This window comes from Chelonia mydas, chromosome 9 (genome assembly GCF_015237465.2).
Source record: "Chelonia mydas isolate rCheMyd1 chromosome 9, rCheMyd1.pri.v2, whole genome shotgun sequence".
Taxonomy (NCBI): Eukaryota; Metazoa; Chordata; order Testudines; family Cheloniidae; genus Chelonia; species Chelonia mydas.
The window spans coordinates 46722539-46739230 of NC_057855.1; the positions used below are offsets into that span (position 1 = coordinate 46722539).

At 42.1% G+C, this 16692-nt stretch overlaps 1 protein-coding gene across 3 annotated transcripts in view; it reads left to right on the forward strand.

Moving 5' to 3' along the window:
• Positions 1 to 16692, forward strand: part of IWS1 (interacts with SUPT6H, CTD assembly factor 1) — a 29687-nt gene that overhangs the window by 3187 nt on the left and 9808 nt on the right. For 2 of the 3 annotated variants that reach the window (XM_037908303.2, XM_037908304.2), the window contains exons 2-7: positions 299 to 414; positions 9656 to 10679; positions 12057 to 12252; positions 13174 to 13231; positions 13852 to 13952; positions 15313 to 15463. In XM_037908303.2, the coding sequence (XP_037764231.1) occupies positions 299 to 414; positions 9656 to 10679; positions 12057 to 12252; positions 13174 to 13231; positions 13852 to 13952; positions 15313 to 15463 (1646 nt within the window). Of the gene's footprint in view, positions 1 to 298; positions 415 to 4936; positions 4965 to 9655; positions 10680 to 12056; positions 12253 to 13173; positions 13232 to 13851; positions 13953 to 15312; positions 15464 to 16692 lie in introns of those variants that run through there. The other variant, XM_037908305.2, reaches the window with a different exon arrangement.

Here is a 16692-nt window from a genome sequence, read left to right on the forward strand (position 1 = left end):
ATGTAGATGATGGGAGTCGCAACCGATAAAGGCACTGCTATAAAAGCAGCAAATTTTATTCTTTTGTCATTTAACTGGTAGTGTACTGTAGCTGCTGGTTTTATGCTCTGAAATTCACTACTTGCTGATGTATTTTTCTGTCTTTTAACAGTATCTATTGTTTTAATTCTGGAACTGGAAGTTCTGGTTGAGAGTTTTGCCTGTTGGCTCTCTGATTTGCAAAAATGTCAAAAAGCTCATATTTGATAGATATTGAAAGATGTTACTGAATCTTACTTTTTTTTTTAATTTGGTGCAGATGATGGTGGAGCCACCCCAGTACAAGATGAGCGAGATTCAGGGTCTGACGTTGAAGATGATGTAAATGATCAGCATTCTGGATCAGACAATGAAAGCTTAGGGCATCATTCAGAGGTACCAGTGAAATGTTTGGTTTGATCAAATAAAACATGACTTTCTGTAGCCTGAGTTTAAATGAGAGAGGGCCTTACTCTTAATGGAGATTCATTTTATATTGGGTTTATTAAACCAGACCCTTAGAGTAGTCTTGTAAAATTTACTTGCCTAGACAGCCAGGGGATGTAATTTTTTGGCAAGTGAGTAGAATAATAGTTTTCTTATCATGATAAAAGAATAGATTCTGTGCTTGAATTAGTAAAGTTTACTCCTGAGGGAATTCTGCACCAAAAAAAAAAAAAAATTCTGAACACCGTATTTTAAAATTTTGCATATTTTATTTGTCAATAAATAAATGTGGAGGCTTCAGCATGGCAGTGGGGAGCACAGGCCACTGGCTGCACAGAGGTGGGAGAGCACTTTGCAGCCCCTTCTCTCCCCTCCCCGGGTTACGGACTTGGCAGTGAGGCTGCATCCAACCCTGACACAGCGCAAGGGCCGGGCCTACCCCAGGAACACCCTGGAGCCCTGCCCCTCCACGCCAGTTGCGCCAAGACAGTAAGCGAGAGGGACAGTCTCACACGCACGCCCAGCCCTGGCTCCTGATCAAGGTGTGTGGCAAGCAGGCTCAGCCCAGCAGGCTCCAAGTCTGGAGGCAGTTAGTGTGAGGGGATTCAGGTGTGGAGCGAGAGAGTTCTGTGTGGGGCAATATGGGTGCAGGCAGCTTGGGGGGGGTTCTGGGTGCAAATGGAATGGGACTCTGCAGGAGATCCAGGTGAAGGTGGTTGGGGCTCAGCGAGATGGTCTGGGTGTGGGGGAATGCATGGGGATCCTGGTGCTGGGGGAGTGGGCTTTGTGGGGTGGAGGTCTGGGTGCGGGGGCCTCGTCAGGGTGATCCAGGCAGAGGTTCGAGGGGAGGGGCTCAGCAGGGGGTGGCCTGGGTGTAGGGGTGGGGGGATCCAGATGCAGGGAGGGTGGGGCTCAGTGGGGGAGTTCTGGATGCAGGCAGCTGAGGCTCGGCGGGGGGTCTGGATACACTGGGGTTGGGCAGACAGGAGAGCAGTTCCCCATATAGTGACTCCTCCTCCTTCAGCTGAGGAGGGATGCAAGCAAAAAGCAAGGGGAGGAGGGGCAGAGCTTCCTGCAGCCGGAAAGGTTTCAGGGGGTGGGTGTGACCCTGCCCTGGCCGCTCCTTGCAGGGGAAGAGAAAGTCTTCTCCTGTCCCAGCCCAGCTGGGACTAGCAGCTGAGCCTGGAGCAGGGTAGAGCATCTCCAGCATGTGTCCGTCTGTCTCCCCTAACCCCCTTTCCTCCCCCGCCCCCGGGCAGTGATTTATATCTCCACTGGCTGCTCCAGGCGCCCAAAACGGTGTGCCTGTGCTGTTGGTGAGAGGCTTGTGACCACTCTTGTAGCTTCCCTTTGCTTCCCTGTCATTTTCTGCAGGCAAGCAAAGAAATCTGTGTGGGACATGAATTCTGCACACGTGTAGTGGCACAGAATTCCCCTAGGACTAAAAGTTTCATGATAGTTTTGCAAGGATGCTTTAGAAATATCCTTACAGACATCACAACTCATGAACATAGCTGCAAATAATGTCAAATATATTTGAAATGATAAATGCTGTTTTTCAGGGATTTGTAGCTCAGCTTAAAATTTTGCATGTTTATGCTGAAGTTTGTCAGTACAGGAGTAAATTTTCTTGGGGAAAAAAATCCCAGAACAAACACATCAACCCTCCTGGTCAATTAAATTACTGAAAGGGCATGGGGAAAATACATCTTCACTATTTTGGGTGTGTTGTGATGTTTTTCTGTGTCAAAAAGCTCATCCATGTGGGAAAAGTACAGGTGCCTCTCTTCTCCTCCTTGCAGTTCATGGTATGGATGGTTCCTCATGTAGTCTGGAATCCATATTGGGAAAGGGGGTAGAGTCAGGCTGGCACATGATAGTGGGATGGGGTAGATTTAATGTACTATGACTGGAGTTTTGGAGTGGGATGTGGAGGGGGAAGCACTGCCAGAACTGCTGCAGGGATACAGCGCTTTCATGCACATCCCATGGGATCTACCAGATTAAAGAGCAAGTTTTCCATGGGCTGCAGAGGATTTCCCTATCCCTTCCCCTCTCCCCATCACCTGACAGGACATTTATGAAGGAATCTCAACAAGGATTTCTTTGCAAAGTTTTCTCACCTTCCTGTGGCTTCCATCATGAGAAGGTATAATCTGAGCCTATGAAATTCTGTCTTTTCCTAGTCAATGATGTGAAGAAAGACCTATTCACACTTGTTGTGAAATGCCTTAATTACAATTTGTATATCTGCTTGTGTGCAGTAACTTTCTTGTGTAAGTTGGTTCTGTGTTCCAGGTTGACACTACATGACGTGGTTGTCTCTGGATGTATATTACGCTGTACAAACTGTTTAAATTCTTAATGTGGTACACTGTAACAAACTGAAAGCCTTCACTCTTTTATGTAGCTTAGCATGCAAGCCTATTTTGTTCTCGCAGAAGAGCTATTTGTGTACTATGTTTTATTAAAACCCCAAATGTTGGAAAGAGAAAATAGAACAAAGTATTTTTATTAATAACATGAAATATAATTTTTTTAATTTACTTAAATTCAAATTTTAAATTTAGAATGCCCTGTATGGAAAAAAAGTAAGTTCTTGCAGTAGAAGAAGCCAGATCAGAAATGTGATTAGGGGTCTTCTGTGGGACTAGGGAAGCTTGAGGGGTGACCCTGTGTAGGAGCAATTTTCTTAGCATAAGTGAGATGATAGGATCTCAGAGGGATTGCTTCAGTAGGTGCAGGATGGAGATCAGGTAGTGTTTTAGGGAATGAATAGTTTCAGAATATGACAGGAATTGCAAAACGAAAGAATTGCCAGTCTGATCAGGGAAGGTAACATTAGCGCCTTGGGGCCATTAGCATTTCATCTGATGTATGAGGGTTGACTTAATCATTCAAACTCTTGTATATTCTTGTGAGGCATTAGTGTTACATACTGCATTTATGGTCATTTGAGATCTGGTTTAAATACACAAGCAATTGCTTTCAGACTGTCCTTTGCATTGACAGACAGAATTTTTTCACATATCCACTGCTATTAAAAACATATGAGAATACTAACATTAGGGAGCTATCATTGTTATTAACTGACCTTGTTGTACATGTGCATGACAGTATGTAAGGGATATGTAGTATGTAAGGCAGTGGTCTCCAACCTTTTTACACCCAAGATCACTTTTGGAATCAAAGGGCAACCCAGGATCTACCCTGCACCTTCCCCGAGGCCCCACCCCTTCCCCAAAGCCCTACCCCGCTCATTCCATCCCCCACTCTTTCCGTCGCTCGCTCTCCCCCACCCTCACTCACTTTCACCAGGCTGGGGCAGGGGGTTGGAGTTCAGGAGGGGGTGCAGGCTCTGGGCTGGGGCCAAGGGGTTCGCAGTGTGGGAGGGGGCTCTGGGCTGAACCTGGGGTAGGGGGTTGGGGTTCAGGAGGGGATGCAGGGTGTGGGCTCTGGGAGGGAGTTTGGATGCAGGAGGGGACTCCGGGCTGGGGCAGTGTTGGGCTGCAGGACGGGGTATAGGGTGCTGGCTCTGGGAGGGGGGTCAGGGCTGGTTCAGAGTGTTGGGGTGCAGGATGCTGGCTCTGGGAGGAGGCTCTGGGCTGGGGCAAAGTGTTGAGGTGCAGGAGGGGTCTTGGGGTGCTGGCTCTGGAAGGGGGGTCTGGGTGGGGTTCAGGGTGCAGGAGGGGGTATGGGGTGCTGGCTCAGGGATGGGGGTTGGGGTGCGGCCTCCCTCCAGGCAGCACTTATCTCTGGTGGGTTCTGGTTGGCAATGGGCGCAGCAAGGCTAAGGCAGGCTGCCTGTCTACCTCGGTTCCACACTGTCCTGAAAGGGGCCAACGCGCCCCTGTGGCCCCGGGGGGGAAGTGGTGTGGCTCTGTGCACTGCTCCTCTCTGCAAGCACTCCCCCCAAGGCTCTCCTGGCCAATGGGAGCTGTGGGGGTGGTGCTTGCAGGCAGGAGCAGCACACAGAGGGAAAACCCTGTTCTGCAGGGTTGCACTGGCCGCTTCTGGCAGTGGCGTGGGTGCGGCGTAGGCAGGGAGTCTTCCTTAGAGGCAGCCACACTGCACTGCCAGAGATCACGATCGACAGGGAGATCCTCTAGGATCGACCGGTTGGTGACACTGATGTAAGGGGTAGGTACACTCTGGCTTGTTTGGAGACTCCTCTGTATTTGAAAATGGATAAAATAATCAGTCCAGTTAATTTCAAAAAAGACCCCAACCCTAGATTTTATAGATATTTGGGTAATCTTAAAAACCACAAATATATTTTAAAAAGTGTTAACTTTGCATGCCAAGTCTTAAGGTACAGTAATTTCCAGATTTCCTACAAGTCAAGATTAGAGATGTAGTTTAAATTAGAACACACTAGAACCGTCCCCGAAAAGGAATGACTTTCAGTGATTCACCATATTCTCCTTTCTGAATTTGTTTTCTTATGTCCTCTTATTTTCTTCATCCATAGGAAAATGTGGGAAGAATGACATTCAAGGGTACTAAAACCTTTGAGAAAGCCTAATCAGATAAGTCTTTTTAATTACTATTTCGTCTCTAAATTAGAATTCAATTAGATTTTTTTAAAAACTAACTTTTAAAACTTTTTTAAATTTTCAGATTTCTTTTCCAGGTTCTTAACTTAAAGAAAAGAGGGCTCTTGAGGATTTATTTGTGTAGGTCTTAGGTTTGTGGGTCTCAGGTATGTGGGGGTTTTTCCTTTCTACAATTCTTTCCTGGCTTTCCTTCCCCCATCCCACTTTATCTATAAATGTTTTCTTTGATGTCCTTATCAGTTCTCTTTTAGCTAAATAGAATTAGATAACACACAATTTTAGTACAGTAATGCATATTAAATCAAATTTACAGTGTTGGTATGATTTAAGGGGCCAGATCCTGTGACCAGGCCCATATGGAGCCTTACTGACTGCAATGGGGCCCTATGGGTGTAAGGATCCATCTCTGCATATTCAGTTGCAGAATTGGGATTCTAGGATTTTATGGAAAACATTTTATTTACCTTGGATTTTTAAATCAAAATTAATTGCCCTATCACCATTTGATGATTATATAAACTTTGGTGTAGTAATTCATGGGATCATACGGGGTGGCTAACTTTTTAACTTTATGCATTGATCCAATACTTTATTTACTAATCTGTTAATGTTTTACATAGAGGATTAAAACTGTAAATTTGATTTTAATACATTTGTTACAGTGTACTGTACTAAAGTCTGCTGCTGTTGAATTCTTTCAGCTAAAAAAAGATATAATTAAGGACATCTCAAGTAAAAAGTTCATAGATAAAGAAAAGGAAGAAAAGAAAGCAAAGGAATTAGAGCAAAAAATAGGGTGGGGGACAACTATCTGAGACCTACCTATCATTGACATTGTCTGATCTTTTCTTTGAACTAAGTATTTGGAAAAGAAAAATAGAAAACTTCTGATATTAAATGCATATGTGTTGCATAATTTCTTCTGAACAAATTTTTAGAGACGAACTAGTAAAATAACTGTCTCACAAGGCTTAGATCCCAACCTTCTTTCTTGCTTCATTTTCTAGTTCATCATATTTAGTTATTTAACTAAAATAATATCTCTACAAAGTCACATTCTTAATGTTACACATATAAACTATGTACTCCAAGACAGAATTTCATAAACTGTTTTATTCATAAATGCTTTTCAGCCCATATAGTTACTTGTGTGTTTTCTATTGTATTTTCTGAAACACGTCTTTAGAGTGCCTATTATTTATTTGCAGGAAGGTAGGGCCCAGAGGCTTTAATCAGGATTGTGTGAGGCCCCATGTTGCTGAGCTCTCAACAAACAAAATTAAAGACAATTCCTGCACCAAACATCATATAGGCTGAATAGGATGTTAGCTCCTCTTCATTCTCAGGAATGACCTGATGCTTACTGTCAGTCTGTCACAGGCTTAGAGAGATATGTTGCATCCTATGGAAACAACATTAATGCTGCTGGAATTGCTATGATTTGCTATTGCAGTGTGATTTCTAAAATATGCCATTAATGTCTCTGCGTGATTGTTCTGCTTTGATTTCTTACCAACTAATATGAATACCAAGTTACCAAGATCTTTCTAGTGTATTCTGAAAGATAAACCAATTGCCTACAGCTAACGCTATTGACCCAGGGATCGAATTGTTTTACTTTCTCATTACATATCCCCCAAAGAGTTTCCAGCCCTGGCAGATTGTAAGATAAAGGACTTAAACATTAATATTTGTACCTCTGCTGCTGTTTCCCTTCCCAGAAAAATCTCATGCTACTGCTGGCATGAACAATTCCTGGTTTCATAATGTACAGTTCAATGAAATTAGATAAAAAAAAAAAAACTTTAGGAGGGTGGGTGGGAAGGTACAAGGCTCTTCTACCAGAAGGTGATCAGAAGTTCCTCTAATCCTCCCAACCTACAGCACTGACCAGCATTCACTCTGTAGATTCCATCCTGACATTCTTGATTACACCACTGACAGCCACAGGTATTCTTAACCTTTCTCTTCCTCAGCTGCAGCTTTCTTCTTGATTGTAACTTCCTGTTCAATAATGTGTTGAGAGAAAGCATGCCAAGTGCAGCAGTAATCTGTAGATGTACTTGACATGTTCCTAGTACATTACTTAAGAGGTACCTTGCAGTGGAGGGGAAGAGAATCAATGTTATGATTAGCTAGTTCCAGAGGGAACCTGCAGTGACTTGTGGGAGGTGGTTAGTACTGTGGTCAAGCAGAACTACTTGTCCCAGGCTGCTGGAGGATTTTTTTCTACCTTTATAATGAATTTTTTTTTTGAAAATTAATATATTCTCTAATTGTGGCACTGTAGTTTCTTATAAACATAGAAATTGGGAACTACTTAGAATATTAACATCATCATCATGAGATTCAAATGGCCTCCAATGTTACAGGGAGAGAGAACCAAAAAAAAAAGAAAATGTTAGCTTGCTTTTGTGGTGCTGCTGAGAGATTTTACATGAGTAACATTCAGTAACATTTTGAAGATACATTTGGTCACATGCATGCTTTAAGATCATGTAATTCTATCTTGCTGCTTCCTTGTGTCTGCAGCTGTGGTGGAATTTAGCAGATAATATCTTTGGACTACTAGTTAGAAATAAATGCATCACTTGAAACCTGGGATCTAAGACTGAATAGTAAACAGCATTGCTTTTTTAGCTATCATGAATCTGGAGACAGTTGCTAAAATCATGATCAAATTTCAAGTGTATGTACATGAGAGGATTTTAAGTAAAACTGGAAATTAACAGTGCTCTTCAGTTTAACTCTGGCGTAAATGCATCTGAAATATTGTATGCCATTCTCAGTTGCGGGGAAAAATGCATATAGAAGAAATAGGTGAATAAGGAATGCAGCTTCCCAAGGGAGTTAAACTCATAGCCAAGTGAAGATGTGGGGGGAGATATGTCTATAAATATGTTCATGGTAAATAAACAAAAGAGAGAAGTTAGTAATTTTGTAAAGATGGTAGAGCATGTAGCCTAAAGCTAAGAAAGAAAAAGTTTAGACTAGGCAAGAGAAAAAAACTTAGTGAGAAGTGGAGATGTCCCACTTGAATCAGTGCTGTAGAAAGAACAACTGAGTTATTTTTACTGTGCTATATTCTCTGTTTGGGAGGGGACAAGCTTATTCTGGCATTGGAAGTTTGATATGCTGAACTATTGAATTGGATAATATCTAGGGAATTGAAGTCTGAAAAGTCTCTCTGAAGGAGTGGATGATAATGGTGGTTTTTTTAACAGGAAAATTTAATATTCAGTTTTTATCCTGGTGGAAAAATGGATTATATAAACTTCCTTTTTCCATCCAGGATAAATTAAAACGTTAGACCTTGTTACCAGCATTCATATTCAAAAGATTTTTTTTTTAAAGATTGGGTGTGTGACATTTTTCATTTATTTGTGACATACAAAAGACCTGATAGGATTGGTTTAAAAATGGCTTGTTTTACTTCTTAAGTTAAGTATCAGTAATGTCAGCTTTGGTCATCTTTATTTTTTGCTAAATGATCTCCTGGATATCTGAGGAGACATACTGTTACCTCACTGCTTCATTGAAAGAGCAGAGGTGTTGAATCTTTTAAAAAAGATGTCCTTTCCCCAAAATATTCATTAGTCATTGAAATTAAACGTTAATAAAAATAAACAGAAACTACTGTTAAAAGTTTGATTAAAAATCTCTTCTCTGTTGTTAAGCTTTCACCCTCTTGACATATCCATTCAGTGGATCTCCAGTCATAATTCTCCAGAGCAGACAATACCTGAATTTCTAATATAACACAGCAAGCAGGATTAAAAATAAAGTAAAATTCAGGCCTTCTTTATACATTCTAGGGGCTTGTCTATACTTACCAGGGGTTTGAAGTGTCGATGCATCGGCGGTCGATTTAGCGCCTCTAGACACGCTAAATGGACCGCCAGTCTCTCTCCCATTGACTCCTGTACTCCACCTGAACGAGAAGCACAAGGGGAGTCAACAGGAGAGCATCTCCAGTCGACATCGTATAGTGTGGACCCCAGGGTAAATAGATCTAAGTACATCGACTTCAGCTACGCTATTCACATAGCTGAAGTTGCGTAACTTAGATTGATTTCCCCCTGTAGTGTAGACAAGCCCTAAAGAACAACGCACAAACCCATTTTTCCCCCTTTGCAATATGTTATAATATAAAGAATAACAGTAACTGTACATGTTATGTTATTCTATACAAACAACACAATCCCTTCTTTGGGAGTTTACAATCTTAAGGCCAAGATTTTCAAAGGTGATTAGTGATTTTGGATGGCTCAATATTTGGGAGCCCAAACTAAAACACCTTATGAGCCTGATTTTCTGAAAGTGCTGTGTGTGCATCCTTTGACAATCAGGCCCCTTAAAGTGTCTCAGGCTTGGTATTCAAAGTCACTATTTTTTGTAAATCTTGGCTTAAATAGATTATTGGACAATAAAGTGGACAGAATTCTCATGCGGATCTTCTTTTAATGTTTTCATCACTTTGAATCGTTTGATGGAGGAGCGCTGTGGTATAATAGTCTGTTTATTTCTGTGTTTAAAATATTTTCAGGTTGCCGCACTTAAGCAAATGGAAAGTTATTCTTTGTGTTACTGTGCTTCTTAACTTACAATTGTCTGGGATTGTTTTTCTTTTCCAGAATGAACAAAGTGATGGGGAAGATGATGGTGAAACTAGAGGCCATCACATGACAGACTCTGAAAATGAAGACACCCCAAGGCAAAAAGATAGTGATTCTGAAAATGAGGACCCTCCAAATCACAATGCCAGTGATTCAGAAAATGAAGGGGCTCATGGGGACAAAGACAGTGATTCTGATATTGAGGACCATCCAATTCATCATATAAGTGACTCTGAAAATGAGGATGCCTTAAATCACCATGCAAGTGACTCTGAAAATGAAGAACCTCAAAAAGTTCACAATAGCGATTCTGAAAATGAGGATCCCCATAAGAATCTGAATAGTGAGTCAGAAAATGAGGATCATCAAAAAGGTCATGCTAGTGACTCTGAAAATGAGGAACCCCCAAAACATACAGCTAGTGACTCTGAAAATGAGGAACCCCCAAAACATACAGCTAGTGATTCTGAAAATGAGGAGCCCTTAAAACATACAGCTAGTGACTCTGAAAATGAGGCGCTCTCAAAACATACAGCCAGTGATTCCGAAAATGAGGAGCCCCCGAAACATGCAGCCAGCGATTCCGAAAATGAGGAGCCCCTGAAACATGCAGCCAGCGATTCCGAAAATGAGGAGCCCCCAAAGCACGCAGCCAGCGATTCCGAAAATGAGGAGCCCCCAAAGCATGCAGCCAGCGACTCTGAAAATGAGGAGCCCCAAAAAGTTCATGCTAGTGACTCTGAGAACGAAGAGCCTCAGAAACATCCTGCAAGTGACTCTGAGATTGAAGATGTTCCCAGACGCAAACAAAAAATAGAGTCTGATGACAGTGACGGGAATGGGAAAGAGGCAATGCAGAATGACTCTCGGCATTCAGATAGCGAGCAGGCAGGAGAAGGATTTCATGCATCTGACAGTGAGGGGGAAGGTCCTAAGAGACGGAAAATAACAGACAGCGATGAAGATGAGGAGAGAGATGAGGACAAGGGAGTCAAGAGGAAAGCAGCAGTCTTTTCTGACAGCGAGGATGAGGAGAAAACACGTAAGGAAATACTAACTTACTTCCATCAGAACTGTATGAGCAACAGTTGGGTAATGGATAACTAGCTCTTTCTCCAAGGATCAAATTTTGATTTAAATAATAATTTAAACTAATAACTCATAAGTTGTGGCTACATATCTTGGAGAGGGAAGGTATACACTAAATGCTTCCAAACTGTTTGCTGGAAAAGTTCATTCTAGCGTATTTTCTTTTCCCACCTCTTTATTAACTATACTTCATTGCTTGAGATCCCCAGATAAAATAGATGTTCAGCCTACTATTGTTAAGTGTGAACTTACTCAGCTGTCTTTTGAATATTTATTTTCAGTGTCCATTTTTCACATAGGAATTCGATGTAGGTAACTGCCTGGGGTTGACAGCGCCCTGTCTTGAGATTGATCTCTCTGGAAACCCTGTTCTATATAGGAGCAGTTGCTAGGGGGCAGCAACTCCTTTTCTTGATGTATGTAGCCTGCTAATCTATGAACCACTAAGCAGTATCCCAGCTGATACTTTTTCATACACTTTCTTCAAGAATGATTCTACCCTGAAAAGTGGCTTTGTTAAAAGAGCACCTTCTTACAGAATTTTTATTATTGGTGTTACATGAGCGAGAGAGAATCTAACTTGACTTCTAGACTCCAAACTGAGTGTTCAAGACTTGCAGAAAGAAAATTTTTTCCTTGAAAATTAAGTAGCTTTCACATAGGATTAAATGAGAGAGAATAAATATGAAACTCCACCAAGCAGTTTTTAGATAACTGTACTCAAAAGGAATGTTTGCTAAAAATTGTACTGTTCTCTTAATTTTTATTTCTAATTTACAAGTAACACAGCTTTACTGGAACTATAAGAGATTAGAGAAAAGTTTTTTGGGTTTTTTTGCAATGTGTTCACTCCATGCATTTGACAGCACTTTGAATAAAGTCACTTTCACTGTTATCCTTGTATAGACAGTTTCCTCCTCTCTGTGTGGGTTTTTCACACAATGGGAGAGAGAAACAAAATTTTGAAAATAGGAAAATGATGGTAAAACTACAAAAATTGTCAGGAGGGCTCTAGGTTAAGTGTATCATCTAAAATCACTTTATTTATTGAATTGGCTAGATTTCAAGATGACAACCTCCCTTTAGAGAAGACATGCAGGAGTGTATAAATACTTTTTAGTGAAGCTTATGTTTTAAAAATTAGTGTCAGTGATGACATGGTTAGGAATGCCACCAAAAAAAAGAGTGCTGTCAAAGAAGAATTGGGAAGTTTCCATTTCTCTCCCTTGTCTAGTAGTTTTTCTTGCCACAAGGTAGCTAGCTGGGAGGACCACTTGTCATTGAGCCAACTTAGTCACTATGTGTCCTGTAATATGTTCCTGTGTGTTAGAAGCTGCAAAGAAAGGACGCATCGTCTCAGATGTGGAAGACTCTGATAGCGATGCATCAGAGAAATCTGATAAAAGAAAAAAGAATGCTGTAGCATCAGATAGTGAGGAAGAGGAGGAGAGCAAGGACAGCGCTGGAAAGAAAAAAGAAGAGAAGGATCTTTTTGGGAGTGATAGTGAATCAGGAAATGAACAAGAGTAAGTAAGTTTCTTTCTAAATGTGAATTCCTATAGGGCAGAGGTGGGCAAACTACGGCCCGCAGGACCGTCCTGCCCGGCCCCTAAGCTCCTGGCCCAGGAGGCTAGCCCCCGGCCCTCCCCTGTTGTCCCCCCTCAGCCTCACCTTGCCTGCCACCGGCACAATGCTCTGGGCGGTGGGGCTGCAGAGCCCGGCCTGACCCGGTGCTCTGTGCTGCACGGCGTAGCTGCCTGTCCTGGTGCAGTGGCACTGACAGCCACCGGTGCTCCAGGCAGCGCGGTAAGGGGGCAGGGGAGTTTGGGGGGTGGTCAGGGGCGTGGATAGGGGTCGGGGCAGTCAGAGGGTGGGGGTTGAATGGGGGCAGGGGCCCCGGGGGGGCAGTCAGGAAGGAGAGGGGGGGTTGGATTGGGTGTTGGGGGGCAGTTAGGGGCAGGAGGTCCGGGGGCGATCAGGGGACCGACAGCAGGGGGGGTGGATAGGGCAAGGGTGCCCGGGGGGCCGTCAGGGAACAGGGGGTGTTGGATGGAGCAGGAGTCCCGGGGGGGCCATCGGGGGGCGAGAAGTGGGGGGGGTCAGATAGGGGGCTGGGCCATGCTTGGCTGTTTGGGGAGGCACAGCCTCCCCTAACTGGCCCTCCATACAATTTTGGAAACCCGAGGCAGCCCTCAGGCCAAAAAGTTTGCCCGCCCCTGTTATAGGTTAATAAACAGTGGGGTTTGCCTCAAATAAAAAGGGATGAGTCCCAATAACAGTATGAATGTCCACAGGAAGATCACGTTAGGTTTTTTTTTATAGGTTTCTGATATTCCCACAATTACATTAGTAATTGCCCAGCAAACTTTGTTCTAGTCATTGTCATATTATTCTTGGGTTATCTGTTAGAAATGGAGAATATCAGTATATTACTATTACTTTTGCAGGAACCTGATTGCAGATATATTTGGTGAGTCTGGTGATGAAGAGGAGGAGGAATTTACAGTAAGTATGTAAACCCCTGGACAATGGATCTGGTTCAGTTTTATTATTATTAATTTATATTTTAGGAGCCTAGGAGCCCCAGTCATGGACCAGGACCCCATTGTGCTAGGTGCTGTATAAATAGAACAAAAAGACAGTCCTTGCCTGAAGCAGTTTACAGTCTTAAGTGTAAGCCAAGTCATTAGGTGGATACAGATAGACCAATAGGGGAGCACAAGGAAACAATGAGACAGCATTGGCCAGCATTATAGCTACCCATTGTTTTAGAAGCCTGTCTGTATGTTGTGTTAATCCAGAGCAGTTATTCCACTTTAAATTCACAGTTTACCTTATTCCAGAATAACTTTCATGTGTAGACAAGCCCTGAGTCTGTCTCAGATTCATTGAGGCAGTTCATGAATTAGATGGTCTTGTCAGCCCTTGCTGTTTGGAGAGTACTGTCTGTGTAAGATGAGAAAAGTGTAGATGTTGTAGATGAGAAAAGTGTTGGCCTGGGTTTAGAGACTAGCATGAAGAAGAGAACAGTAAAAAGAGAGTGCATGTATTGTGTAAATTGAGAAGATGTGAGTAAATATACAAAAATAACTCCCCACGTTGACTTGCACTGTCTTTACCACCAGGGTTTTAACCAGGAGGATTTGGAAGAAGAGAAAGCCGAGGCAGAGATGAAAGAGACAGCAGATGATTCAGACTCTGATGACAACATCAAAAGAGGGAAACAGTAAGTCCATGTGTAGACATGGCAAGGGGTTAATTTTATTTTCTTTCAGACAACTATATATTCCCCCTTCCCACCGTCCAGCATGTGATTTCATGTGACAGGGATCCTCAGAGGCTGAATGGGCTGCCTGCTGGCTTAGAAAGGCCAGGGACCTCATTCAAGTAACATGTTTTGCCACTAGGCCACCAAATCAGCTCCTCTTTCTTTTCCTTTTCTAACCTGCTTTTGTCAGTGACTTCTGAGCCCATAGCAAACCACATGTGCTGTTCCTGAGGAGGATAATTCCCCATCAGAAGCTGAGTGAAACTGACATCTAATCAGTTCATTCTCAGTTTTTGATGGCCCACTGGTGAAATTCTACATGTAGGAACATTGGAGGCATAGGTGTGATATTCTACTAGTTCAGGTGATGAGGTGTTGAAGGAGATACAATCAGTATGTTTCCTCTTCCTTCCTATGCTTTTGCATATTTCTCCTCTAGTAACAGAGCACCACATCTGTGTTGCAGCTGCTTCAGCATAGAGCCTTTCCCCTACAAGTACAGCAGAGTGAAATGGATCCTTGTCAGTTTCATACTGCTGCTATGGGCAGGTGAGCAAAATGGGATTTATTTCCTGACTATAAACCAGTGCATAGGATAAGGATCGACTACACACCTCTCTCCAGTGTAGCCTTTCCACAATTCACAGGAATCCAGTTCTATACCATTTACATTCTGTTCAAAAATGGCATCTTCTGTTCAAAAGTGGCCAATATAGCTGTGTAGTGTCTTGAGAAGGCTGACAAAAATTTGTGGTGAGGACTAGGTTAATATTCCTACTTTCACTTGTAATCTTAGCAGATTTGAACTCTGGACTTTGTACGTGTATGTTCTTTGGTTGTTTCAACAATCATAAGGTTCTTACTGTAGATTTTGTCGATGTTGGATCGCTTATCACTCACAATCTTTGTTTACCCATCCTGTGAGAAACCCTGCTAAATGTAACCACACCAAACCCATAGAATACAGTACAATTTTTATAATATCTCCTTTCCTTGGGAGTTTGAGAGAGAGAAATATGCATAAGCTTAGTGGAAAACTGTATTTCAGAAGAACAAAGCTAGTACAGTTTTCACAAAGATTTCTGTGAGATCATGGAAATCACTTAACCTCTTTCTCTGCCAGTTTTTCACACTATGTGGTATGGATATTGTCTACCTCACAAGGATGTAATGAGGCTTGTTCAGTGTTTGTAGAGCACTTGGAGATTCTTGGATGGATTGCATTATAAAAGTGTGCAAAACTATTACCTGCAGATAGAGAAAAGAAAGGGGAAGGCTCCTAATCAGACTTTCAGTAAACTCTCTTCCTGCATTTCAGTATGGACTTCATGTCAGATTTTGAGATGATGCTACAAAGAAAGAAGAGCATGAGTGGCAAGCGCAGACGAAACCGTGATGGTGGGACATTTATTAGTGATGCAGATGATGTAGTCAGTGCTATGATTGTTAAAATGAATGAAGCTGCAGAGGTGAGTTTTCTCATGTGCCAGGAATATTGGTTAAGTTCCCTTTCTGCTCACTGGGAAAGTAATTGTTTTCAGCATAATATAAGAAGCAATCTTATGTTCAGTAGTAGTACGCTGCGAACAGCTGAAAGTTTCAATATCCAAATACTTTACTATTGCATCAAAGAATCCTTTTGCTTATCTGAATTTCAAAGTTTTCTGCTGTTGAAAATTAGAATAAAACTGGTGCTTATGGTCTAACTACTAAAAATTGTTTAACTTTGTTAAGCCAGTTATGTCTAGAGTTTTATGTATTTACTTGTTTTTATGTCTGCTACCTTGGATACTCAATGTATTTCTCAAGTTTCAATCAATGTTAATTTTATTATAACATTACTTGAATATATAGCACCATTTGTGTGTTTGCTCTTCTAGATAAGCTTCTTGGGGTTGAAACCTTCTTTAGATTACCTACAGCATTGCTAATAACAGCACACCATGGTAGATGATGGCAAGACAACAGAATTATGGGAAAGGAACAGCTGATGGCTGCATCCTTTCTCAAGGAAAGCAGATTATGCATATTTAGTGTATTTTTGTTGCCGTTTTTGGCTCTGAGTATCTATGTGAGGTCATACTCCAGGGAGAATATGTAGTGTAGAGATTGTAAAGGTAACCAAAGAAGTTTTAGGCAAGGAATTAAGTCGTTAGAAACATGAGAAGGAGGAGACTTTTCCAGGCTTACAAGATGGCGGAAAAGGCAGTGAATCACATTGAGAAAGTGAGACTGAAAGAAACAGGAGGTGCAGACGTGAGAGGGAAAAGTCCGGAAGATGAGAAATGAAATGTAGAAGAAAGCTGTGTAGAGCCTTGATGGTAAGGACAAGATGCCAGTGAAGTGTCTCAAATGGAGTGATAAGGTTGGAACATTGGAAAGAAGAAAGATTTTCAATTCCAGCATGTTGGATAGTCTTGAGAGTAAGAGGTGGGAAAGGAAGTTGTTGTATTAGTCAACATGACCAAGGCGCAGGTCTGTTGACTGTAATGGGATTTCTTTGCATGTGTGAAGTCAGGCCCTTGGCACAAATCTTTTTAGGATCAAAGCCTTTGATAATAAGCCCTTTGGAACTGGGACCACATCTTTCTGTTGGTTTTCTGAAGTACCCAAGCACGTGTCTGGGTGGTGGTAAATTTAGTAATGTAATGTGTTGTGCTTTGCCCAAAACTTCTAGGTTAAATTAGCTCTTTACATA